Below are 27,288 nucleotides of genomic sequence, written 5' to 3' on the forward strand. Positions count from 1 at the left end.
GCTCCAAATTGTCCAGGCTGACTTACAGGCAGTGGGTCTGCAGGTTTTCGGATGCAGGGAATTCCCAGCCCTACCTGGAGATGGCAGGAACTGAACCCGGGACCCCCTGTATGCAAAGCAGATGCTCTGACCCTGAGCTACCGCCCTATTGTGTAATGCGTGGAATTGGAGAGAGGAAGGACAGGTATTTGGGCTTTCTCTTCTACGCTTCTCTCTGCCTGGGGAATGCCCAGGCCAGCTGATTTTCCAAATGTTTCACTGTCAACAAACTCCGGAGTGCTTCCCGAAAGTCAGCAGCAGGCTCTGCCTCCTTTCGGCAGGGGTTTCTGTTTGTTTTTCTGCTAATCAATAACAAAAAGGAAAGGACAAAAAAGCTTCCCGTTTGAGTGCTACAGTTTTGGTGTCGCAGCCGACAGCAGCACCATGAAAACTTTACTGCCTCTTATAGCGGCCCTGTGCATCTTAGGAGCAAATAGCTTTGTCTCGCCAGGGAGGAAAAGGTAAGTGGACTTTACAATGAATACATAAATAAAATAAACCTGTGTCGCATTTCCCGCAGCAAATGTAGAATTTCTCTTTGGAGCCTGAGGATAGCGAATCCAAATGATTTCCAATTTCAGCATCAAGGTAGTATATGAGACCACAGTTCTGCGTATGCACAGATTGTAATCGGCACCAATGAATTCGATGGAAGTGGCTTCCAGTTCAAACATGAAAGGAAGATCCACTGTCAGGTTTCCCAGGAGGGAACATCTTGGGATGAAAAATGTCCTGTATTTTAGTCTGCCCAGTCTAGTTTTAAAGATAGAAGCATTATAAGAAAGGACAGTAAGGACCTTAAAAAGGTGAGTGCCTAGAGAGCAAGCACCAGATCACCTGGTGGTCACAGGCTTCCCCACTAGAGCAAGATGGGCTGTAAATATTTCTGCCTTTGCCTCTGTGTCCATAAAAATCAGCATATGAAAATATATGTCCCTTTTCTCTTTTGGTGACGTCTTCCCTAGTATGTAAGCGAAGGGGGCCTCTTTTTCCTGCTTCCCCAATAATATTGCTTCAGATTTTTAGTTTACTGAATAGTACTGCGGGACGCGGGTGGCACTGTGGGTTAAACCACAGAGCCTAGGGCTTGCTGATCAGAAGGCTGGCGGTTTGAATCCCCGTGACGGGGTGAGCTCCCATTGCTCGGTCCCAGCTCCTGCCAACCTAGCAATTCGAAAGCACATCAAAGTGCAAGTAGATAAATAGGTACCGCTCTGGTGGGAAGGTAAACAGCGTTTCTGTGTGCTGCTCTGGTTTGGCAGCAGCGGCTTTGTCGTGCTGGCCACATGACCTGGAAGTTGTACGCTGCCTCCCTCGGCCAATAATGCGAGATGAGCACCGCAACCGCAGAGTCGGTCACGACTGGACCTAATGGTCAGGGGTCCCTTTACCTTTACTGCATAAAAGCATCTTGTTGTTCTATATTAAGAGAGCGAAGACAAGTGGACGTCAGGCCCGTCGATTGTTTGCTGAGCCGCTGGAGTGAATGGGGACCGTGCAATGCATGTGCGAAGGAACGAGTAAGTCATGGGATTGTGACTGATAGTTAGCTCAGGAGGCTTTTGTTTAAAACAACAACAATGTGTTTTAGGGATAAGAATGTAAGATTAGCCTGAGGATCAAGACAGTGGCCCACCCAGTGCGGCATCCTATTCTCACAGTGGCCAATCAGATGCCTGCAGGAAGCACTCAAGCAGCACCCCAGCACAAGAGCACTCTCCCCTCCTGCAATTTCCAGCCCCTGGGATTCAGTATCAATGGCAACTAGTTGTTGCCATTGGTAGCCTTATCCTCCATGAATTTGGATTTGTCCAGACCTCTGGCAATGGCACACTTTGTGGAGCTCCTCCAGTTCATATTGTGATCTGTCATAATTGGTGGTGGCTCTGCTTAGCTAAACCCAGAAGCGACTCAGTAACTCCAAACTCCTGGCAGTAAATGTTCGTGACTTTGGGGGGCAGGGGGTAGCTTGTTTAGTTTTCTAACTTCGTAGAGCCACTGGATAATAATGAACTTAGTGGCATCATCCATAATCCGAATCAGAACAACAGTAAGGTACCAATGATTAAGGCTGTTGATAATTTTATCTCAACGCAGGGATTTAGACTCTGTGATGCAAACTGCAACGTTCCAGTCCTATCCTCAAATTATCCGGCAATGTAGTCAGCGTATATTTGGTGGATTGTAGCACAAAGAGTGCCACCTACTGGTGCACTGCACACTACTTTTAGAAGGTTTCTGTGTACAGTACAGTACAACACCCTGCATACTGGATGTTCCTACAGCCCTACTGTTAGGCAAGGTGAGGCAGCCATCTCAGGCAGCAAAAACTGGGTGACAGGTAGTAGTAAAGAAGTTTGCCTTGTGCTTCTTGTACTGCCCTCAAGTACGGCAAAGGACACTGTCCTTTTGCCACTGTTGAAGTAAAATTCAACTGCTAGTCCAGCAATAATAATAATAATAATAATAATAATAATAATAATAATAATAATAATAATTTTATTATTTATACCCCGCCCATCTGGCTGGGTTTCCCCAGCCACTATGGGCGGCTCCCAACAGAATATTAAAAACATGATAAAACATCAAATATTAAAAACTTCCTGATACAAGGCTGCCTTCAGATGTCTTCTAAAAGTTCTGTACAGTGGTACCTCGACATCTGAATGCCTCGACTTCCAAAGGTTTCGACTTACAAAGTAAGCAAACCCGGAAGTCTTTTTGCCGTGCGCACGTTCTGCGCATGCGCAGAAGCACAAAATCGCTCTTCGTGCATGCGCAAAATGGACGCTTAGACAACCGAAGACTTCGACTTGCGAAGAGCGCCGTGGAACAGATTGCCTTCGTAAGTCGAGGCACCACTGTGGTTCTTTATCTTCTTGACATCTGACGGGAGGGCGTTCCACAGGGCAGGTGCCACTACCGAGAAGGCCCTCTGCCTGGTTCTCTGTAACCTCACTTCTTGCAGCGAGGGAACCGCCAGAAGGCCCTCAGAGCTGGACCTCAGTGCTGAACAATGGAGGTGGAGACGCTCCTTCAGGTATACTGGGCTGAGGCCGTTTAGGGCTTTGAAGGTCAGCACCAACACTTTGAATTGTGCTTGGAAATGTAGTGGACTTCTGAATGTGGAATGTGAGGGCAGGGTCCCCTTTTGTCCTTTGCTTTAAGCAGCAAAATGTCTTCAGGCATTCCTGGATATATTAGCATTGTAGACAAAGTAGTCATTGGTACAGTATTTTCTAACCAGACATGCTTTTTGACCAGAACACAACAAATGACTTTGAAATAAGAAAATCATCTACCACCACTCTCCCTAATTGTTAATTGTTTCTTAGAAATAGCAGACTTTATTCTTTGTTTTGTTTTTCAACCATAAAACTAAAACATTTTCATTGTCTGGGAGCTCAAAGCACAAAAGAATGGAGACTCCATTGTGGAGGCGCGATGAGTAGGCCTCCCTTTAATTTCATCCATAATTCCCCCCACCCCAACCTCCCGCTTAGTTTCCGTCAAAGTTATTTGGCATGTGCAAAGAATGTACATCATTTCATGGCTGCGCAGCCACACCAGTCCTTTTGAGCACAGGCTGTAATTCTTCCTCCTTTCTTTTCTGAAGTATCGCTCGAGGAGTGTTGTGAGGTTCGGACAATACGGAGGGAAGCCATGTTTGGAAGCTCTGGGAGACAGACAGTTCTGCCAGCCAGACACCCCCTGCCCTGAAGAGCAACCAGATTGTGGCAATGACTTCATGTGTGAAAACGGTATGCAGTTCTTTTGCATTATTCTCTGAAACGGATTTCCCTGGTGGATTATATTGGAGTTAGTTGCCTAACGCAAGGCGGTCTCTAGGCGACTTACAGTCAAGTTTAGAAACATTGCAAAATCATTGAAAACAAGAGCTATCTAAACTTAGAGCAAATCAATACACATGAAACTTTTTTAAAAAAACAGCCTCCACAGATAACATGCAAAAAAGCATCAGCAACCCACTAATATAAAGCCAGGGGCAGGCAAATATGGATTGCCAAGCACCTGCTCTTTCAAGGATAACGCAACCAACATAGAACAAATGAATTGCTCAGTTGCGTGTTTAGATGTTTAAACCTCCCCCCTTAAATAAATTCAGACAAGACTCAAATTTTGGTTTGGTTTTTGGCAGAATTTAGGCCACAACTTTATTGATTACATCAGGTGAGTGGTTGCATAGGCTCTGGTTCGACTAGCTCCCTGCACCAAGGATCAAAGGACAATTATATATGTGTGTGTGTGTGTGTGTGTGTGTGTGTGTGTGTGTGTGTGTGTGTGTTTAATGTCTACATTTTCACAGTGACAGTTTTTTAAACGTTGAAAGGGTAAATCAGGTTTCCATTTCCTTTATGGTCAAAAAAATCCACCAGTGGCACTGGGGGGAAACCCAACTAGGTTTTGTTCAAGCCAAAAGACTGAGGACAATAAGAGCTGTTTAACAGCTAGAGATACTGTTCCTCATTCTACACTTAGGACACTGTGTAAAGAAAAGGTTAGTGTGTAATACAGAAGACGATTGTGGAGACTTCTCCGATGAAGACAATTGCGAAGGTGATCCTCGTGCACCCTGTCGTGACCGTATAATTGATGTATCAGAGGTTGGAAGAACAGCTGGCCGTGGGTAAGTTCTGGGAAGTTCTTGGGAGAATGATGGGAGATGTAGCAAATGTATTGGCAGGGCCGACCCTACCCTTAGGCAATTTGAGATGCCTACCTCTGGTAGTGGAAGCTGTTAGCTTATGAGGAGCAGTGGCAGCAGGTCCCTTGCCTGTTCCTCATGAGTCCCCTGGCCATTCTGCTTTGTTAGAGGGCAGGTCTCTGTGTGCCATGTGACATGCCCAGCACTCCCTATGATAGCTAGCTTGCCCTTCATTGTGGTAAGGATGAATTACAGTCATACCTCAGAAGTTGAACAGAATCCACTCCAGAATAGGAGCATAGCGTCTAGATCAAGGGAAGTAATAGTACCACTGTATTCTGCTCTGGTCAGACCTCACCTGGAGTACTGTGTCCAGTTCTGGGCACCACAGTTCAAGAAGGATACTGACAAGCTGGAACGTGTCCAGAGGAGGGCAACCAAAATGGTCAAAGGCCTGGAAACAATGCCTTATGAGGAACAGCTTAGGGAGCTGGGTATGTTTAGCCTGGAGAAGAGAAGGTTATGGGGTGATATGATAGCCATGTTCAAATATATAACAGGATGTCATATAGAGGAGGGTGAAATGTTGTTTTCTGCTGCTCCAGAGAAGCGGGCATGGAGCAATGGATTCAAACTACAAGAAAGAAGATTCCACCTAAACATTAGGAAGAATTTCCTGACAGCAAGAGCTGTTTGACAGTGGAATTTGCTGCCAAGAAGTGTGGTGGAGTCTCCTTCTTTGGAGGTCTTCAAGCAGAGGCTTGACAGGCATATGTCAAGAATGCTTTGATGGTGTTTCCTGCTTGGCAGGGGGTTGGACTGGATGACCCTTGTGGTCTCTTCCAACTCTAGGATTCTATGATTCTATGATTCAGAAGTCCGTTCGACTTCCAAAATGTTCAGAAACCAAGGTGCAGCTTCCGATTGGTTGCAGGAAGCTCCTGCAGCCAATCAGAAGCCGCGGAAGCCAAGTCAGGCATTCATGTTCCAAAGAACATTCGCAAACCGGAAAGAATCACTTCCGGGCTTGCAGCGTTTGGGAGACAAAACGTTCAAGTTGGTTTTAAGTGACTAAGATCCTGGAAGACCCTAATTTGTTGTGCGATGTTGTTGCAGTGTCAACATTCTGGGCATGGAACCAAAGGAAAGCCTGTTTTACAATGAGTTTTACAACGGAGTCTGCGACAGAGTCCGCGATGGGAATACTGGAATATACTATCGCAAGCCATGGAATGTTGCTGTGCTCAATTATGACGTAAGCCCCTTTGTGCAAAGTGGAGAGTGTGCATTTGATTCCATGCTTGCGTAGCTTTATCCAAAATGCATACGCCTACTGTACGTTGTTATAAAATGCTACAGCCTGATGCTTCTCACTGACTGGAGTCCTGAAGTCATTGCTAATTTGTCTCTAGCCAAAGTTTTTATTTTAAAAATTGTTGTTGTTTACTAATAATATTGCTGCTTTATTGTTTTGGTAAACCGCATTGAGGTTTTCTACAACCAAGTGGTACGTACATTTTATGAAATGAAATTTAAACAAAGGGGTGAGCACCTTTGCAAATAATGAAGCTGTGCTGATGTGAACAGCTGGGGGGGGGAGAGCTGTGCAACACACCCAGGGGGTGGGAACAACCTTGCCAAGCTCTAAGGCTGTGATAACCTCTCTCTTGCATACACAACTCTGCAATGCTATCAAATCGGTTTACAAACTCCAAAGGGTCACTTTCACATGAAATGAGACCTCTGAAACATCATTAATTCTATTTTTGTGTGGCTACCTTTCGTGTTTTGAGTTGCTATCCTAATCACCAATCACTACCACAGTAAAGCTCTGGACAGGTGTACTGTGGTACTTCGGTTTAAGTACACAATTGGTTCCGGAAGTCTGTACTTAACCTGAAGCGTACTTAACCTGAAGCGAATTTTCCCATTGAAAGTAATGGGAAGTGGATTAATCTGTTCCAGACGGTCCACGGAGTACTTAACCTGAAGCGTACTTAACCTGAAGCGAACTTTCCCATTGAAAGTAATGGAAAGTGGATTAATCCGTTCCAGACGGGTCCACGGAGTACTTAAACTGAAAGTACTCAAACCGAAGCGTACTTAAACCGAGGTATGACTGTATTGTTTTCTGTGAGGCTTCTCCAGCTCACAGAAAAGCAGCATAAAAGGCTTTAAAACGATTCAAGAAGTTCCTTCTCTGGAGTCTAGACAATGGGTGTTTCACTCTAGTCTTCTTTTGGTCCAATGAGGTAGATGTCAGTCATTGCTATGGCTAAAAGGTAAAGCACTGAAGGAGGCTAGTTTCTCACAAAACAATTGAGAATAGCAGCTGCACATTTTGTATTATATCTTAGATATTACAGGTGCTTGAATGTGGGGGTTATGGCTGATCCAAGGGCAACCAACCTTTTCTTCCCACCGCTAGGTGGATGCCCATGATTCTACAGATATATTTAGTTTTAAATATTTTGTTAAAATTTGTACAGACTCAAATTCTTGTTTTTAACTGGTCGGTGGCAGGAATTGATTATTTGTTTATTTATCGGTCCTCTCCCACTCTGCCCCATCTTTTCCCCCTGTTTTGTTTTGGATCTTCTATGCTTTTGTTTTTACTTTGGGAATGTGCTGGCCTTTGCTTATATTTGCTTTTGCAGCCGGATAAATGGGTCATTACAAGAAGTGATCAATTGTAAGGGTTTAAGCCTCGTTTTAAATGTATTTGGCTTTTCAGTGTGTTTTTAACTATTCTATGTGCAAATTGCCTTAAGACAGTGGTTTAGAAAGCTATTAATAAATTAATAACAACAACAAATAAGTAATAAAGTTGATGTGAAATAATAGATAGATAGATAGATAGATAGATAGATAGATAGATAGATATAGTATGAACTTTCAGAGGAAAGGTGAATGAATGAATGAACTTTATCTTAATTAATGAGCTTTTCTCTTTGTCCTGAATCTGCTGCCATACATTTTCAATTATGGGCTCTAAGTTTCTAATGTTATAACAGAGAGTGAAAACCATTCCTTCCATTGGGCTGCATATATTCCATGCAGATTGCCTACTCAATTGCCTGCTATATCTGTTTTTTTTCCCCAAGACAAAGGGAGATAAAAGATTTAGAAATGAAGTCTACGAGGACCAGGTGTCGGCGGTAAGGGAAATGTTCAGCGAAAGGCATAGGTCTGCTCAGTCTAGCTTTTCTCTCAAACTGACGCCTACAGAGATAGGAAATGGCACATCCATCGGCCTCAGTTTCAGCCAGAACACTGATTCATTCGCCAATGGAACTCTACATAAATTCTTAAAGGATTCTAAAGGAAAGGTAAGCTATCCTAAACAAATAAATAAACAAGCAAACAAAAAATGGAGAGCCCTTCTGTGTAATTTTGGGGACTTGATATTAGCATGCCGTTAGGAGTGTTTTATTTATTTATTTATTTATTTAGCATAACCCGTACAGTGGTACCTCGGTTTTCGACCGTAATCTGTTCCGGAAGACCATTCGAGTTCTGAAACATTCAAAAACCGGAAACTAAATAGGCGATAGCTAGGCCTCAGGATCTTGCACTCAGCGGAAGCCGCATGGCATGTTCGACTTCCAAGGCGTGTTCGAAAACCAAAGCATTTACTTCTGGATTTACAGTGTTCGAAAACCGAAATGTTCGTCAGTGCAATGTTCAAAAACTGAGGTACCACTGTATACGGCTTAAGATATGTTTGTGTGTCTTTTCCTTAACAGTATAAAGTATTTATTTAAAAAGCCATAAAAACAGACTTTCTTTAAAAAGGAAACACAATAAAACAATCAAAATATAGATAAAATCAACAGTTTTTTGAAGGGATACATGTGAAACTGACCACAGATCTATCCCTAGCTAAAGAGTTCCAGGAAAGAGCTGGGAAGAATATAGTACCTACATTTTGCCATTAAAAAGTTACCGGTGGCCTTGCTCCTTGTCCTACTTTTTAATACAGATTTTATATTGATAAAACTTTTATATAAACTTAATATTCTTTTTTTAAAAAAAATATGTTTGTTTTAGGGCATTGTGTGACCTATCTACTTTACTATCTCATTGCTCCTGATCAGACAGAGTAGGTTTCATAGGAGACAACTCCTCGGAGCCGAGGTCCCTCCAAGCTCCTCCATTAAAATATTTGAGGGGGGCTGGGCATCCCCAAAGTTGATGGGCATTGCCATTCAAATCCACTGCATCTTGTGATCAGTTATGTGCACAGGGCTTACCTGGGCTCCCCCAATATTTTATTCAAGTTAGTACCGCATTAGGTTCCAAGTCCCTCCAACCAATGGTGTGGATCCTAATCTCCCCTAATAGTTTGAGGGGCCTAAAATGTTTCAAGGGGAGGAGCTGTTCCCACATTAATTTTTGTTTCACCTTCCTTGGATAGGTATGCAAAGTTTTTTGAGTCAGTCCATCCTAATCCCCTAGTTGAAGGGGTCCATTGAAACTAAGTTTTGTTTTGGGGAGTGCAAGACTGTCCCTTCCACCCTGATGCTTAGGAATATGTTTAGAGCCCTTTCCAGATGCATGTTTGCATATACACCAATGAATCTTGAATGAGGAACAATGTGGAAGTTGTAGAGGTTTCCATCAACCTCAGCCAAATTGTCTAATTAAAACAAATTCCCTGCCACTTTGGGTCATTGATAACTGTAGAGCAGGCGAGAATTCACTGGTGAAGCTTCACCAGGAAATATTTAATTTCTATACAACCCTTCATCCGAAGATCACAGGGTGGTTTACAATATAAGAATACAAACCATAATAAGAAATGAAAACAGTAACCCATACACCAGGGGTTAGCAAACTTTTTCAGCAGGGGGCCGGTCCACTGTCCCTCAGACCTTGTTGGGGGCCGGAGTATATTTTGGGGGGAAAATATGAATGAATTCCTATGTCCCACAAATAACCCAGAGATGTACAGTGGTACCTCGGTTTATGAACACAATTGGTTCCGGAAGTCTGTTCATAAACTGAAGCGTTCATAAACTGAAGCGAACTTTCCCATTGAAAGTAATGGAAAGTGAATTAATCCGTTCCAGGCGGTCCACAGAGTACTTAAACTGAGGCGTTCATAAACTGAAGCGAACTTTCCCATTGAAAGTAATGGAAAGTGAATTAATCCGTTCCAGACGGGTCTGCGGAGTACTCAACCTGAAGCGTACTTAACCCGAAGCATGGGTGTAATTGGTTCTGGAAGTCTGTTCATCAATTGAAGCGTTCATAAACTGAAGCGAACTTTCCCATTGAAAGTAATGGAAAGTGAATTAATCGGTTCCAGATGGGTCCACGGCGTTCATAAACCGAAAATTCATAAACCGAGGTGTTCATAAACCGAGGTTCCACTGTATTTTAAAGAAAAGCACACATTCTACTCATGTAAAAACACACTGATTCCCAGACCATCCATAGGCTGGATTTAGAAGGTGATTGAACCGAATCCGGCCCCCGGGCCTTAGGCTGCCTACCCATGCCATACACACACAGTTTAAAAGGCCATAGTTTCTTTAATTGGCCAAAGGCCTGGGAGAAGAGGAACGTTTTCACTTGACACCTAAAGATATGTAAAGAAGGCACCAGATGAACCTCCCTGGGGAGAACATTCTACAAGTGGGGAGCCTGCTCTCGTGTTGCTGTGCTCTGGCACATGAAGAAGGGCCTCAGTCCGTTTATATGGGGAGGCAGTAGAAGCTTCAACTATTCTGCTTTAAAGAGAAAAGTTGAAGAGGGATGGTTGGTAGGTGTGACTTCTGGGGCAGCATTCTAACATGCTACCCTTGTTGAGCACTGCGGGTTTTAATTTTGACAAGGAGTCAAGCCCACGACAAGTTAACCCACTTGCGGAACAATAGTGCTTGGAATCCTTTCCAAAGGGAGGATGCCATCAAACGAAAGACTTCCCTCCATAATGTAGGACACATTGTCACCCTAGGGATGGGAGAACATCTGATCCTCTCGTTTTCCCACTGGCAGAAGGTTAACCCCGCCGTTCTGCGTTACAGCATCAAACATTTTTTCACGTGAAAGGAAACATTGAACTGGGGACCTTTCAAATGCGAAGGCGTGACGTCCGCCTGACCGACACGTTCCTCGAAGATGTAAAATACCTGCCCAGTGCATACGACAAGGGAGAATATTTTAAATTTTTGGAAATGCACGGAACTCATTTTGCTCAGAAGGGAACGGTTGGCGGGAAATATGAACTAATGTATGTACTGGACAACCAAACAATGAGAAGTGAAGGTAGGAACTGTTTTATTAATTTCAGAGGCTATACTCCGATCCAATTCAGGCTGGGTGCTCACCTATTTGATAATAATACTGAACTATGGACAAAAAAACTAGCAAACATACTTTTACATAACCAGTATCTATGGCAATAAACGATCATAAAAGGAACAATCCAAAACCGATAAGTAATTATTGGTCTGTTTGTGCAGCCTAAAGCAAAGTCACTGCTTGCAAGAGAAACCAACCGACTATAGCTGGTGTTACCTTTGATGTATTAGCAAAGCTAGAATTTCCATCACACGAGCTGAAAACTCTTATATTAGACTAGTCCTCAATTGCAAAATTGTGACTAATGTAATATGAAAACAGGAAGTGAGAAAAGCATAACAAAATTTGGCATTAGTCATTATGACATGACTGGATATCACACATAAATGAAAACTAAAAAGTCTTTGCTGCTTTTTTCTTATGGGTACAACTTGATTGTCTTTCCAAATATCATTTCATGGTTCAGGAAATTTGTTAGAGCCTTTCCCTCCTTCCATCTCTTATCGGATGTCTGTTTTTAACTCTGTCTGCAGGAGTCACCGTCGAAGATGTAAAAGCTTGCCTGGGTTACAATACAGATTTTGGTTTAACAGCTGGCACATTTGAAGTCAAGCATACCGGCAAAGGAGGTGACTGCAAAAGTGACAAGATTAGAAATGGTAAATATATTTATATAGTTAAAGATTTATGTTCAAAACACACATAAAGGGGACTATATATTTAGACAAACCCTCTTCTGAAAATTTCATGTCCAAGCTGGCATTGGCGATGGCAAATATGCCCCTGTTGCAAAGGTGGCCCTGTGGCAAGGAGGTGCATTTTCAGCACTCATTTATATTTGCATCATCCATTCCAAAAAAAAATTAAAAGACGAGCAAGTAAAATGATGGACTATGCTGAATCAGCAAAGTTAACAGCTAAGATAAGAGAACTTAACAATGACTGTTTTATGGAACAATGGAAGCCTTTTGGGATGATTTAAAGAAATATTATAATATGATGAATTCGCGAGCAGGATTTGAGCTATTTATTGCGTTGTGGTTATGATATAAAATAGGGAAGATAGGGCACAGTGAAATATTAAAAAACACCATGGAAAATGGGATGGGAAGTCAATAAAACTAAATATTAATTTATTATGTATTGAAACAGTGTGAAATTTGTGGAAATTTAATCAAATACTTTTTTTAAAAAAAAAAGACGTTTAAAAAGCAGATTGCACAGTAGCACAGATTTGAGTACAGTACATATGTTGTCATGAATTTGGCAAGGGGGGGGTTGTTTGTTGTTCTGGGCCTTTCCAGGTGTTTGTCAGCATAAGAAAGTCAGAATGATGGTGAGACAACACCCCGAGGGACCTTGGTCCATCCTTGTCCTGTTTCTTTCCTCTGCAGCGGGCAACGCCCCTAAGAGCGGAATTATCCACGATGTGATATCTCTCGTTCATGGAGGGAAGAGTGAAGTTCTGGTTAGGCTGAAGGAAAAGCTGTCGCGAGGTCACAGTGTCGTTGACGTGGAAGACTATGTCCAGTGGGCAGCAACGCTACCTGATGCTCCCACAGTGATACAATACGAAGTAAGAGGGTTTTCTTCCTAAACTGTTGCGCATATTGATATGTGGGAGAGCAGGCATGGCTCATCCCTGGTGAGAATGCGCATTGCCCTTCCCTTCTCATCAGATCTATTATTTTATGAGCAGGGAGGGGTAATAAACGCCGTTCCTCCTCAGCTTAATCTGCAGGGATCTACTGCAGTTGGTGACCTAGTGCCTTGGTTTGTGTGCAGTGTGCTCCATGCACATGTAAGAGAGAGTGTGTGGCAACATCTGCTTTCGACCACAAGCTGGCTGAGAGCGACTAAGGTCCTTAGGCCAAAATGTCAGTCACCCCTGCTGTAAATGCTGCCCCCTTTAAATGACCTTAGGTGGCGCTGTGGTTAAACCACTGACCCTAGGGCTTGCTGATCAGAAGGTCAGCGGTTCGAATCCCTGTGACGGGGTGAGCTCCCGTTGCTTGGTCCCAGCTCCTGCCAACCTAGCAGTTCGAAAGCACGTCAAAATGCAAGTAGATAAATAGGAACCGCTACAGCGGGAAGGTAAACGGTGTTTCCATGTGCTGCTCTGGTTTGCCAGAAGCGGCTTTGTCATGCTGGCCACATGACCTGGAAGCTATACGCCGGCTCCCTCGGCCAATAATGCGAGATGAGCGCGCAACCCCAGAGTCGGTCACGACTGGACCTAATGGTCAGGGGTCCCTTTACCTTACCTCATTGCTGAACCATGGCGAGTGAACAGGCAAGTGTTATGTTTCCAAGGTAAGCACAATAATCACCTGAATATAAGAGCCAAGGAATTTTAGGTGCTTTCCATGCTAGGGTATTGTGAAGGAATTGGAGTTTGCTGTCCTAGACTGATCGTATGAACCTTGTTTAATGGGCGTTTGTGTATTACAGGCACGTCCAACTCACAAGAGGCTGCGATCTACTCCCAGTATAAAATAATTGGCAGTGATCTACCCATTGTCATTTGAGGGAGGAGGAGTCTTTTAGGGGAGTTGGCCAGAGATGTTGAGCTTTGGGGGGGGGGGGTCGGTCAGAGTTGAGCTTTTTGAGGGGTAAAAGGAGGAAAACTGCTCACCATAAAATGCAGCGATGCCGATCACATGCAGCAAAGGAGGGACCTAGCACAGGCAGTAATGTCCCCGAGATCGACCAGGATCAAGCGCGATCGACCAGGATCACACAGGCGATCAACCTGTAGATCACGATCAACCAGTTGGACATCACTGGTGTATTACATGAGGAGGTAGATCTTCCTGGGTTTTAGAATCAAATGTAATGCAGGAATCTTTGGCCCAGCGTGTGGCTCAAATCCCCAACCCTGAGATTAAGAGTCCTATGCTTTACCGACTGAGCTATGGGTCGTTTGTTTGGAATGCTGTGTATTGAATGAAAATGCATATCTTTGTTCATTGGGGGTTATGGTGTTAACTAGCTACACCATATCCATGAGGCTAAAATGCTAAGGCAAGGAGCTCCGTTGTGAATATGGGGAAGGTCGCATCTCTTTCTGTCGCCTACTGGGAGGGATTGAACTATTATTTCCCAAAAAGAGCTCAACAACGATATGCCCAAAGAGGGAAGGGCTATTACTTGACGTAAGTGACATAGGGACATGCTGCGTCCCTACGTCACTATGCAGCACGTCACTACGGAGGGATGCTGTGCGCCAAGGGGCAGGGTGCTGCCCCCGGTACCAGGGATGCTTGCGACGCCACTGTGTTTACCTTCAGAGAAAACAGAAAGCTTTTTAGTCCGTTTTTGTGTTTTGCTTCAAAGGGAGTATTCTGCAACTTTTGCATGGCACACACCTTTCTTAAAACTCCCTATTTTTGTGCCTTTACTTGTTTCATAAACCTGTATGGCCCCTTCCCTGTTTAGGGGAGGTTTTTAATGCTTACTGTTTTATTGTGTTTTTAATATTCTGTTGGGAACTGCCCAGAGTGGCTGGGGCAAAAGAGCCAGATGGGTGGGTTATAAATAAATTTAATTTAATTTTAACATTCCCCAATAACCTATGCTACTACGTAAGAAGCTTCAAGGAGACCCCAGGAAAGTTTTGGGGGCTGGTAGATAAAGAGCAGCCTTGCAGATATAATTTCTACCCCCCCCCCTTTCATCTGGTGGCAGCAAATTCCTTAAGGGGGAAGAGTGGGTTGAGCAGAAAGATGCACTCTGTGTTACCTGAGAACACCCTTTCCTCACATGGTAGAGGACTCGGAGTAGCTACCGTAAGAGGTGGCTATCATATGTCAGGGAAGCTTATATCATGCTTGTGCAAAGAGTAACGCTGTTGTAACAAGTTGGATTAAGGCATCTGCTTTTCTCTGCAGCCGTACCCAATTTCTACTCTCATACCGGTGACGATACCCAACTCCACCGTAAAGAGGCAGAATCTCGACAGAGCTGTGGAGGACTACGTTGCTGAATATAGTGTTTGCAAATGCCAGCCTTGTCAAAATGGAGGCACTGTCATGCTGTTGAATGGAAGGTGCGAATGTGGATGCCCCCCTTACTTCAAGGGAGAAGCCTGCCAGATACCCACATCGTCTTTTTCACCAGGTCAGCAGTAGATCAAGAATTTAGGGTTCATTTCCGTATTCTATTCAGGACAAGTGAGCTGCGAAGATAAAGCCGTTATCCCACCTAACCCTGTACTAGGGCTCTGCTCATACGAACAGTGATGGAATTGTTCCTGGACGATGCCACTTAAGATGCATAGTTTAATACACCTGCAAAAACCCCTTTGCATTGAAAAGCAGGTGTTACGAAGAATATAACTTTCACCAAGATATTCTCTGGGCCTTCACATCTCTAAACCTGGAACCAAGAAACTCTACCAAACTGGTGGAAAACAGCAGGAGTTGGGGCACAATCTATAGCAAAGCAGTTGGGGTTCCACAATGGGCAGTCGGCCATTGTGTCAGGTAGAAAAGCGCCCTAGGGGAGGAGTTGTGGGGGAAAGGAACAAGTGGTAGGAAGGGTTAAGCATTCCTCTCCTGCACATAGGTGCTAACTCCCAGATTGAAAAATCCAGGATCGGCACCGGAAGTCGCACTGCGGCCATTTTGGAACTGGGCAGAGCAGCACCGGAAGTTGCTTATGCTCTGCCCATTTCCAAAATGGCCGCAGCTCCGGAAGTCGCGCTGTGGCCATTTTGGAACTGGGCAGAGCAGCACCGGAAGTCGCTTCTGCGCATGCTCTGCCCATTTCCAAAATGGCTTCAGCACCAGAAATCGCTTCTGCACATGTCCAGAGACTCCAGACATGCGCAGAAGGAGCCTCCCCGGGCCAGTAAGAAGCCGGGGGATTTACGGGGAGGTTTAAAATCTGGGCTGCCAGCGGGAAACGGCTGGAAAAACGGGGGTTTCCCGGGGAATACGGGAGACTTGGCAGCTATGCTCCTGCCCAGCCCTTCACTTAAAACGACACCTTGTCCTATTGCTTTGTAGCTGTTCTGTGGAAGCAGAGATCCCCTATCCATCTAAGAAACACCCCTATCCCAAACTGCACCCTGACTGACCATTTGGGCTTACAGACACGAAGGCAGTTACTTCAGTATCGAAGTAACTGCAATGCAAGTTTGTTTGCTTTTTGTTTTGATGTTAGACTTAAAATATTTTTCACTCCAATCTTAACTCAGTCCCGACTGGCACCGATGGGGGCTGGAGCTGCTGGTCTACCTGGTCGGCATGTGCGCAAGGAGAACGCACTCGCAGAAGGCAGTGTAATAATCCTGAGGCTCGTGGGGGCAAGGACTGTGCAGGAGCTGACTCGGAATCGGGCTATTGTGCTGCTGACATTAAATAATGGTGCAGAAGACCCAAAGCAGGTTTGTAGTTTACTCGGCGGGTGTAATAAATGGAAGTCCAACTTGGGTGGGGCAGGACAACCCCTAGATCAGCACGCAAGTGGAGAGGTAAGATTGTTCCACTGGGCAAGCAGAAATTCTTGCGTTGACAGAACATTTGTGTTGGCACAATGTTGAACTTTTATTGTTGTTATTACAGGGCGACCGCAAATTACATTCTAGGTCATGAGTGGGGAACCTTGAGCTCATAGGCCTCCCTCATGAAGCCAGGGGCAGACTTGGGTTCCATGCAAGGCCAAAATTTGGTGTGTGTGTGTCCCCCGCCACCTCTCACCTTCTGTTCTGTGCATACATGATTACGCCATAGTTGCAACGCTCTGCCATACCTGCCAAGTTGCTGTCAGAGAAATAAGGGACCGGGCCAGAAATAGCAGACCGGAAGTCGCACTGTCACCATTTTGGAACTGGGCGGAGCATGCTCAGAAGTGACTTTTGATGCTGCTTTTCCCAGTTCCAAAATGGCCGCCATGCCAGAAGTCGCACTGCAGCCATTTTGGAACTGGGCAGAGCAGCATCAAAAGTCGCTTCTGAGCATGCTCCGCCCAGTTCCAAAATGGCCGCTGTGCCAGAATAAACCAGGGGAAAACAAAAAAATCCATTTTTTCAGCTAGGAACAGCTGGAAAAACGGGGATTTCCTGGGGAAAACGGGAGACTTGGCAGCTATGCGCTCTGCCTTCAGCTCTGCACCCAGTGTGGAGAAACTGGTAGCCCTGCCCTAAATCTGCCACTGATGAAACTTCCCAGGCCCTTCCCATTTGCCTCACCAAGCCATTTCAGCCAAGCCAGTTGCCCCTTACCTGACATCATACAAAAAAATAGAATACCACATGCAGGAGGGAGGGATGGCAGTTAACAGCACCCCCTGGTGGAGCCATCCACTCTGCACACAAAGAGCCTTTACAAGTTATGCCCACTGACTAAATAGGTTGCACCGACACCGTACTTTTAAAGCACATTCAACACATCTGGCTTCCCCAAAAGAATTCTGGAAACTAGTTTTCCCTTTGCAGAGCCGTAATTCCCAGTACCCATACCAAGCTACAGTTCGCAGGGTTCTTTGGGGGAAGCCGTGTGTTTTAAATGTGCATTGAATGTGTTTTAAATGTGTGGAGTGGATGGGACCTTTGTGGCAACTCACATGCGCAGAATTTTGACCATGGCGTCGATCTCAAGTTATTTGGAAGCCACCAGCCTGCTTTGACATTGCAAATGTAGAGGATCTCTGCACATTATACCAGCCGGAAGATTCTCTGGTTAGTTGATCTAGCTGACTGTGTGTCTTTTCACAGGTGTCTGATAGGAACACAAAACAACTGGGATGACCCTCAGATCTCCACAGCAAAGTTCAAGCTGCCAAAGAGATTTGAAAGATAAGCCAGAAAATCTTGGAACCTTAACAGTACCTGTACCTGCTTGTGTTAATTTGTTTTTCTTTTCTTTTTCTTTTCTTTAAAAAAAAGAGAGTTTAAAATAAATTTCAGCTGATGACTGCCTTGGCAGAATACATTTGTATTATTTATTGCTGATACTTTTGTGTTAAATTTGTGTGCCACCCTTTCTCCAAGTTGCTCAGTGCAGGGCTTGATAGATTTGTAAAATCATTTATATTCTACTTTTGGGGGCCCTAAAGGACGCCCCCCCAAAAAGCAGCTCACATCCAAGCACAAATGTAACACAACAGAAATCAATCAAAATACAATAAAACTGAGAACAGAATAAAACAGCGAAGCATAATCACCAAGGAGAGACAATGGATTTAATTGTTATTATTATGGTATTCTTTTTTGCTGGCTAAATACTAGGTGGAAGTCTGAACAGCTCGTTTAAAAGGAGGGAAGCCCGACAAACCTCTTTAGTAGGGAAGCTTTTCCAGATTGAGGGACACATTCCCTTCCCGGACACCTTTTGAGGGCCACATACTAGCGGTAAGAGTGCTGTGTTTATGGAAGACAATCTTACTCGGCTATGAGTGATCGAAGAAGAAGAAGAAGAAGAAGAAGAAGAAGAAGAAGAAGAAGAAGAAGAAGAAGAAGGGGGGGAAGGGGGGAAGGGGTGAGAGTGGTCAGAAGCAAAAGCGAGTGCAGCAATAAATGCCAATTTTACCTTTTTAGTGCTCTCTCACACACCCCTTTCTATCCTCCATCAGCCCAAGCAAGAGACATTACCAGAGTGCAAGGACACATTCCAGCAAGGCAAAAACATTGGGGTACAAAGCAGGGTGTGGCCTAAGGAGAGTTCCATGGGCCAGACTGAGCGTTCTGGAGGGGCTACATTGGGTTCCCGGTCCTGCTCTTTAGAGAGGGAGTCCTATAACCTGAGTGCTGCAGTAGAGAAGTCCTACCTCATGTCCCAACCAAGTGTGCCTGCAAAAGAAGTGTCTTCTCCCTCAAACTTCTGCAAACTTTGGGGTTATTTCAACCCTCCTGTTGCCTCCCTCTCTTGTGTGAGCAGTGCTTTTCTGCCATATATGGACAGGCACTCAAAGAACAAATTTGCTATTGGTATATAAGATGCTATCTGGTTGGGCCTTTGAAATACCGGTAGTTCGTTGTTGGGAGGAAAAGGAAATAAGAATCTAAGAACATGGAAAGAACCTCTCAGCCTTCCTGAGAGATTTCAATGGAGGATGCAATGGAGAGAAGTTTTAGGTCAGGGGGGAATGGAGAACCTGTGGCTCTTCCGATGTTGATGGATTACAACTCCCATCATCCTTGACCATTGGCCATGGTGACTGCGGGTGATGGGAGTCCAGCAGCATCTGAATTGCAACAGCTTAACTATCCCTGATTTAACATAGCAAAAGCCAGCTTTCAATTGCTTCGTTTTTATCCAACTTCTGTGCTTTTTCCGATCACTAAGTTTAGGCAGGCATTTTGCCAGTATGGAAGATGTTTTCTGCCCACTTCCTGGTGCCACACAGACGGCAGCTCATAAAAGCACCATTCCCACCAATGAAGTCCCTCAAAAATCCCTCTGAAATTTGCAAAGTTATTTAACAGTAATGGGCTTGTGAATTGTTCAGCTGAGTTGAACAATGCTGACATTGGGTGAACTGGGGAGGGTGGGGGAGCAACCCATTCTGTAAGAAAACTGTAGCATCATCTACATCAAACGCTGGACACTCTGAGTCACGCTCAGTGACATGTTTGTTGAATGTCTTTCTTATTTTATTTGGCTTTTGTTTCCTTAAAAAAGCCTTAGTGACCAGAATTACTGTCCAGCTGGGATTAAAAATCTGGCATCTTCTTTCTCTTAACAAAGTAGCACTTTGTTTTTCAAATAACCTTGTGGGGCTGTGGGTCTCTTAGGACGAGTCAGTGAGTTGGATGACTTTGCAGAGTTAGAATTTAAATTAAAAGTTGGCTGCCTATGAAAAAAAACCCACAACATTGACAGGGCTTTGTTTTTTTTTGTTTTTTTGCCTGCTTCCAACTTTCCAGAGTTGTGAAAAGTTCCAGAGGTGGTGCTAGGCGAAAATGGCTGCTTGATTTGCAAATTTGTACAAATGGTGCATAAATGCAAACATAGACAGCTGCCTTATACTGAAAAGGGATGTAAGATGGCAGCGATTTTCATTGTGATATGTATTCATCACAGTGAGTGCTGCTTCCTTTCTGCTGCTGTTCAGTTTCCGCCAAATGCTACATTATCTACAACCCAAGCTTAGGGTATTCATGAGCAGATTTTGAACATCAAACTGGATATTGGAGATTTTATTACCCTCCTGTGTTTAGCTGTTTGTTCTTTGTAATATTTATTTGAAGAATTCATAAATAACACTTGTTTGCACGTATACTTAAGAACTGCCAGGGAGCCCAGCTCCCCCGGCCTCACTTTGTATTAAACACTGCTTTAAGTATCTGAGGCAAATGAGTTTTGCGTGCAAGTGACCAGGCAAAAGTTGTACTTGTTTCTATTTATTGCTTTTTACAAAAAGAGTCTTAAAGTGACTGCAAATACATCAATTCAGACAATAATACACATTAAAGGGGTTTATCCGAAGTACTGTAATCTATTACAGGTTTTTAAAAATGTCTTTTCCATTTGCAACATGAGGACGAGCCACCAGATACAATCAAAATTGCTTCAAAATTGCATTAATGTCCAAATGCCAGGAAAAAATAAAAATGTCTTTGCTTGGGAAAGATATTTGTCAAATCAGGTGACATTCTGTAGGAAGAGTGCTCCAAAAGCAGGGGGCTGGCACTGAAAAAATTGACTCTATTTAATTTGATTCTATTACAGGTAACTAGCAACACATTTAACTTTTGCACATTCAGCTTTACACACTTGGCCAAAAAAAAAAGAGAGGGTGGAAAGGGGGGACATGAACCCAGAAAAAAAGACTTTGGCTATCCCATTGAAGATTGTGTTATCTGAAATGCTGTGTTAATTATATATATGTTGCAGATCTTTTCCTGCCCTAGGACTAGCAATTGCTTAAGGAACATAGACCCTGTCCATAAGACAGGGTCTATGTTCCTTTCCCCAGCTTTCAGAGTCGCCGCACATTCCTCAATGGAAAGATGCGTCCCCGTTTGCGAACCCCAGCTATTCCCCCATAGTGTCCTGAGAGTAAAATCCAATTGCATCCCCACCATACTTTACAAATAACCAGATTTTGAACCTTCAGGCAATAAATAAATACATCACAGTAATGTGCATAGTGTTAAACTTTGTGCAATGCATTGTGAGATTTTTGCTCCATACTGCACTCACGGCAGGTGTCAGAGAGAGAGGGGGGAACACTTGAGGAATGTGATCTTGTGAATTCTGATAAGAAATGATCTGATCCAAACCCCCTAGACTAACATGTGGGTCTGGACTTAAGCTATTTACCAGCTGTCACACTTTCTGAGTGTTTTGACACCAGTCTTCTGCTCAAAAGAAACACCAGAATACATTTAAAGTCTGTATGCTTCTGCCTATTTTTGAGAGTAAAGATTTGTGCACATTTTTAAAAGTGTAGATTAATGAATAAATGGGACTTATCAAAACGTGTCAAGCCCTGGAAATAAAACTGATTTGCCCATCTCCCAAGGTTTGGATCCCCTCTTCCTAGATCTTCTAACCCAGGCACCCCCAAACTTCGGCCCTCCAGATGTTTTGGACTACAATTCCCATCTTCCCCGACCACTGGTCCTGTTAGCTAGGGATCATGGGAGTTGTAGGCCAAAACATCTGGAGGGCCGAAGTTTGGGGATGCCTGTTCTAACCCATAGCTTAGTAAGAACCCACTGGAAAATTGGGGCTGGGGGGATGTTAGAATAGCTAAATTGGGAAAGCAGAAGCTTGCAGAAAGAACAACACACGCCAGGGAAGGTATCTGAGATGCATTTGTGGTCTGGGGAGGAAGAGGGAGGAGAAAGGGGAGCTGCCTTCAACAAGAAGCTCTGGTTCAGTAAAATGCTTATAAATTTTCATGATCACTTTAAAAAACAACAACACACACACACACTGATGTAGAAATAGAGAGAACTAACTAAAGGTTAGGATGGGAAGCTGGGAGAAACCAAAATTGACAGATCCACCCATAGCATCAGATCAGGATACTATGGACTAGTTAGAAAAGACTTTATTTTTATCTTAATGCAACCTCTTGTTTCTTTTACTTCCTCTGTCTTGAATCCCTCCAACAGAAGTCTTGAACTAGAAACTCTGAAGGTGGCTCTGTATTTTGCTAAGGAAGGATAACCACTTCTGCATGCCCCAAGCTTAAAGGGGAAGTAAGCGGAAAGTTCAGATTTTGGTCCCTTTGTTAGCAAGACCCTGAGATTATGTCCCAACCCTCAGATTAATATCTGAAACTCTTGGCCATCTAGCAGCTGGGGAGCAAGGGGATTAAATGGGAGACGGTGGAAGTCTGTTAATGAATTGAGGAAGTGTGGGGCTCCTAGCCTCTTTACCTTGCATGGAAGAGATGGGAGTGAAAGCCCCTTTTGTTACAAGATGTGTGTCAAACAGTTGGAGAAAGCACCTACTCCCAAGATTACCTTTGCAGGAGCTCCAGGCTGTGTTCAGTTCACAGCAAGTATGTTCCTCCTTGCTTTGTCAGCCATCCATCTTCCTGACCAAAATGGAAGATTCAGACAGGACAACAAGCAGATATGACCTTCCTTTTGCATGGGACTGGCTTAGTTACAATCCTCTTTCCTTTTTGCGTGTTCAGACCTCCCTCCTAAATAAATACACACACGACTTTAGCCCATAACTTTATTGATTACAGAAAAGTGAGTGGTTGCATAGGCTCTGGTTCGACTAGCTCCCTACACCATTGCAGGTAGCAACGGTGGTTCCAGCATAGGTCAGCCTAGGGTGAACACCTGGAATGGCGGAAAGCCGGGGACATGCTATATCCACCACCCAGATGTCCCCCTGGACTCAGGCACAGGCACAACCCCTTGCAGGGTTGACCAAACCATAGAGTTCCTGGATTCCTTTAATGGAATACCCTTCACATTCTTAAGGAAATCAGCCCTGAGTGCTCACTGGAAGGACAGATCCTGAAGCTGAGGCTCCAATACTTTGGCCACCTCATGAGAAGAGAAGATTCCCTGGAAAAGACCCTGATGTTGGGAAAGATTGAGGGCACAAGGAGAAAGGGACGACAGAGGACGAGATGGTTGGACAGTGTTCTCGAAACTATGAACATGAGTCTGACCAAACTGCAGGAGGCAGTGGAAGACAGGAGTGCCTGGCGTGCTCTGGTCCATGGGGTCATGAAGAGTCGGACACGAGTAAACGACTAAACAAACAAAAAGGATGGAGAGACCGTTCTCCCAGCCCTATCACATGAACCAGTGCCTATCCGCAACCTTACAAGTTGTGACAATTTGCTATGCGGCAGGCAAAACCCAAATAGCAATAGCCAATCACTTACCTTCCAAGTCCCGGACTGCAGAATCCGGGACTGGCAGCCATGTGACACCGGAAGTTGCGTCGACGTAACTTCCGGTGTTGCTTTGCCCTTCTATGGGCACCAAAAATGGCCGCCACCAGCTTTGAAAGTCGCTTGTACGCATGTCAGGAAGTGCTTTGACACAACTTCCGGTGTCGCTCCACCCATCTATGAGCACCAAAAATGGCCACCGCCGACACCGGAAGTCACGTCTATGCACTTCCGGACATGCGTAGATGTGACTTTTGAAGCTGGCGGTGGCCATTTTTGGTGCCCATAGAAGGGCAAATCGGAAAGAAAAAAAATGGCCACTGGCAGGATTAAATAACGGAGAAAAACGGGAGACGAAGTGATACGGGGGACCCCCGAGAAAAGGTAAGTTTCCCGGGGAAAACGGGGTACTTGGCAGCTATGCAATCAGCTAAGTGGGGAAAATTCCTTTTGTGCCCCTCTTCCAACAACAGATGACACATGACGGCATAGCAAGGTCAATTGCAAAATACCCTAAATATAGGGAGAGGTGGGCGGGTGTTCCGTTTGCCCAAGCCAAAAGAGAATCTCTAGGTCACGTGCAATTTAATAGGTCGCTCGAACTGTTTAGACTGCACCCCATTGGCCAGATTACAACCAGCAACGAGGGACCCATTCATCCCTGACAATTGGCCAGACTTGCTAGGACTGATGGCGGTTGTAGTTCAGCAACAACTGGAGGGCCCAAAGTTCCCCACTCCCACAATAGAAGATGCCTCAAATAGATGATCTTTGAGAATCTAGGGCATTCTTGTTTTTGTTTTGTTTTTTTACCTTTATCTTTTCATCTTAAAACGAACCAGCATACAAAAAACTTCTCAGTCACTCAGCAACCAGTTCTTCCTGGAATCACTTGCAAACTCAGGTGGTTATGTTGGTTTTTAAAACTTTTCCCTTTGATACTAAACTAAAATAGCAGCTGCTCCTTTTCTCTTAGAATTCAGACTCTGGCTCACTACATAGACCTGTTTCTGTAGCTGTCTGATAAATCTGCAATATTTACCCACATGCATACAAATCGAACTGTTAGGCTGTGATTTACCTCACTTAGAAATCTGCGAAATCAATGCAAAATATGATGCATTTCCACTTTGAAGTCCAGAGTTCTTGATTAAATATGAAGTGAAATCCAAATCACGGTAAGCTTGGCAGGGAGAGGGGATGTTGGTTGGATGTGTGTTTTTCAAACAATACCTGCCCCTTCCTTCAGTGCCACACAGCAAAATGCTACAGAAGCTGAAAAAAAATTTTTTTTGGGGGGGGGAAGCATTCTGGGACTGCTTTTCCAGGAAAGAAAAACCTCCAAAAGAAATATCACTAGGCATGGCCCATCTTGCGATAAAGGGCCTCTTTTATTGCAGTGAGCTCTTGCAGAGAAACATCTTTGGGATCTTCCGGATTGGAAAGCTTTTTTGTGTGGATATTCTCTGCAGAATAGTCGTACCGTAATGGTAGATTTATACTGGAGCATATACAAGGGATGGGGCGTGGGGGTGGGGAATGAGTCAGTTCACATTTAAATGCAAACTGACCTGATTCCCACTTTTCCAAACAATATGTAGAATTTTCACGTCTCCAAATTTTGCTGTGCAAATAATGTGTACAAAAATGCATATACTGGTGTGCACGGATTAGTGAAAACAACATAAAAGATGCATTATGTTATAGGAAATTCCTTTGCAGGAAAATATATACTGTGGTACCTCGTGTTACCTACTTAATCCGTTCCGGAGGTGCGTTCGTAACTGGAAACCGCTCGTAACACGAGGAGCGATTTCGCTAATGGCGCCTCCCGCTGCTGCCGCACAGCCAGAGCGCAACTTCTACTCACAACCCGGGGCAAAGTTCACAACAATAGGCATCTACTGCCAGGTTAGTGGAGCGCATAACCCAAAGCATTCGTAAGGGGGGGGGCAGTACGTAACACGAGGTACCACTGTATTGGGCAAAGACAAATGTGTATATTAGGAGAAATGCACATTAAAATGTGGATGAATTTTTTATTTAAAAAATGCAAATTGATGTGGAAATGTGGAGAACCAAGTTTACAGTAAGCCTGGAAAAATGAGAAACTGAAAGCAATCACAAATACCAGACTGTCCACACATCATTCTGCTTCTTTAGTTGCTCTGTTGGGCTGGTGATTGGCAGCTGCTGGCAGTGAGCGGGCAGACGATTTTCAGCAATCCCCCCCCCCCCAAAAGCTCAACAACTCTGGTCAATCCCTCCCCCCAAAAGCTTAACAACTCTGGCCATCTCCCCCCTCAATTCTCTTAATTTGGGCTCCTCCAAAATAGGGGTCATCTTATACATGGGGGCGTGTTATACATGGAAAAATATGGTAAATCAATATCCTGTTGCAACTCCTAGAAAAGCAAGACCAACACACACACACACACCGGGAAACGTGTGTGTTAGTATAGTGCTAGGGATTTTTCTAGTTATTTGTGTATTCTCCCGCCCAGAGTGGCTGAGGCAACCCAATCAGATGGACAGGGTACAAGTAAAATAAAATAATTACTATTATTTGTTTGTTTGTTTGTTTCCCAGTTCCTTTGCCCCCCCCCCAGCACTACAGGGCGTTTTCAGGTTACTGCTACAACAAGCCGTGCTAGTTGTTGGATCAAAATATGCAAACTAAGGATTGCACTTGTTCGGTTTTTCCTACGAAGGCTGGATCAGAAGAAGAAAAAACAAGCCCACTTCCTATTTTGAAAGTGTTAACCGTTCCAGGCAAAAGGACAAAGAAAAATTTCCTCTTCTAACACTACATTCTTCAGCAGGCTTGTGATCCCACAAAGAACTTTGTTGTCATGGTAAGTGCAGGCTTCTAATTTTTATCGGTTTCACTGAAATAAGTTGTTAAAAAGTAAAGTGATAAGACAGCTGTAAGACTGTATTGCAGCTGTGGTCATGAGTGGATGATGCATGAGTTTTCATTTCATATCTTTGAAAGACCAGCTGTGTGTCATTCTAAGAAACTGTCCAAACCTCTTTCAGCAAGGCCAGCCGATCAGGCTGCACGCAGCTTGTGATCTACTGAGCCAAATGCTGTCTGCCAGCCACATCCTGGTGCCTCATCTGCAGAAGGTCCATGGCCCAGTGGCAGAGTGCATGTTTTCCATTCGAAAGGTCCCAGGTACAGTTTCCAGCATCTCTAGGCATGGCGGGCAGAGACTGCTGTCTGAAACCCTGGAGAGCTGCCGCCATTCAGTGTAGACAATGCTGAACAAGGTGGTCAGAGTTGCTATATGGCAGCTTCCTATGTTCCCGTGACGATGCCTTTTCTTTTCTTTCTGCAATTTGAGACAGGCTGCACAAATGCATTTCTCAAGAGCCTGGTGGTCCACCATGCGTACGTAGCTGGTGGGCTGCACTCCTCTCCATACACCACAAGTTGTAGATAAAACTGAGTTGTGTTGTGGTTGAAGGCGGGGGCAGTAAATGTGCCCCGCCGGTGTCCTGGACTAGAACGCCCATCCGCCCCAGTTAGGATGGCCAATGGTCGGGGATGATGGGAGATAAAGTCTACAACATCTGCAAGACACCACATAGGCTGCCCAAGGGTTAGTACTGAGCTAGGAATATGGAGCTCCAGGTCCAAATTCCTACCTAACCATGCAGCAATCCATACCACCCAAGTGCCCCTATTTTCCAGGGCCAGTCTCGGAATTTACAAGAGCCTTCCCAGCTTCTGATTTGATCCTGGAATGTCCCTATTTCCCCCACCAGTGCTGCCGCTGCTGAGCTCAGGGAGGAAGATGTCCTGAGCAGTGGCACAGCTGTGAGGGAGCACCTTGTTGCCTCTCTTTGGCCTCCCCATGGCTGCCGCTGTCAGCCTCCTCCCTTGGGCATCTCGTAGCAGCTGCTGGAGTGCAGGCAAGGAGGAGGAGGAGGAGAGGCTACGGTTGCAGAGG

The 27,288-nt window shown here is 44.5% G+C and overlaps 2 protein-coding genes across 5 annotated transcripts in view; both read left to right on the forward strand.

The window, feature by feature from the left end:
- On the forward strand, positions 1-17,945 carry C9 (complement C9). The gene is made up of 12 exons (XM_035100495.3): positions 1-500; positions 1,469-1,559; positions 3,656-3,800; positions 4,540-4,687; positions 5,822-5,960; positions 7,810-8,034; positions 10,738-10,978; positions 11,548-11,673; positions 12,409-12,590; positions 14,905-15,133; positions 16,215-16,403; positions 17,733-17,945. Exons 1-11 carry the CDS (start codon positions 424-426, stop codon positions 16,379-16,381), a joined length of 1,770 nt encoding a protein of 589 aa, XP_034956386.3. The 5' UTR covers positions 1-423; the 3' UTR covers positions 16,382-16,403; positions 17,733-17,945.
- Positions 17,946-26,051: 8,106 nt separating this feature from the next.
- Positions 26,052-27,288, forward strand: part of FYB1 (FYN binding protein 1) — a 55,584-nt gene continuing 54,347 nt past the window's right edge. For all 4 annotated transcript variants that reach the window (XM_035100805.3, XM_088653090.1, XM_088653091.1 and 1 more), the window contains exon 1: positions 26,052-26,187. In XM_035100805.3, the coding sequence (XP_034956696.3) occupies positions 26,185-26,187 (3 nt within the window). In that variant the 5' untranslated portion in view covers positions 26,052-26,184. The remainder of the gene's footprint in view (positions 26,188-27,288) is intronic.

The sequence above is a fragment of the Zootoca vivipara genome, chromosome 10, assembly GCF_965207765.1.
Source record: "Zootoca vivipara chromosome 10, rZooViv2.hap1.1, whole genome shotgun sequence".
NCBI lineage: Eukaryota > Metazoa > Chordata > Lepidosauria > Squamata > Lacertidae > Zootoca > Zootoca vivipara.

Bases quoted from the DNA above. Each gene is read 5' to 3' on its own strand.
- C9 (XM_035100495.3), top strand. From the start codon at position 424: ATGAAAACTTTACTGCCTCTTATAGCGGCCCTGTGCATCTTAGGAGCA. The intron at 8,035-10,737 runs GTAAGCTATCCT...TCTGCGTTACAG, and splicing joins TAAAGGATTCTAAAGGAAAG to CATCAAACATTTTTTCACGT. The intron at 12,591-14,904 runs GTAAGAGGGTTT...TTTTCTCTGCAG, and splicing joins CCACAGTGATACAATACGAA to CCGTACCCAATTTCTACTCT.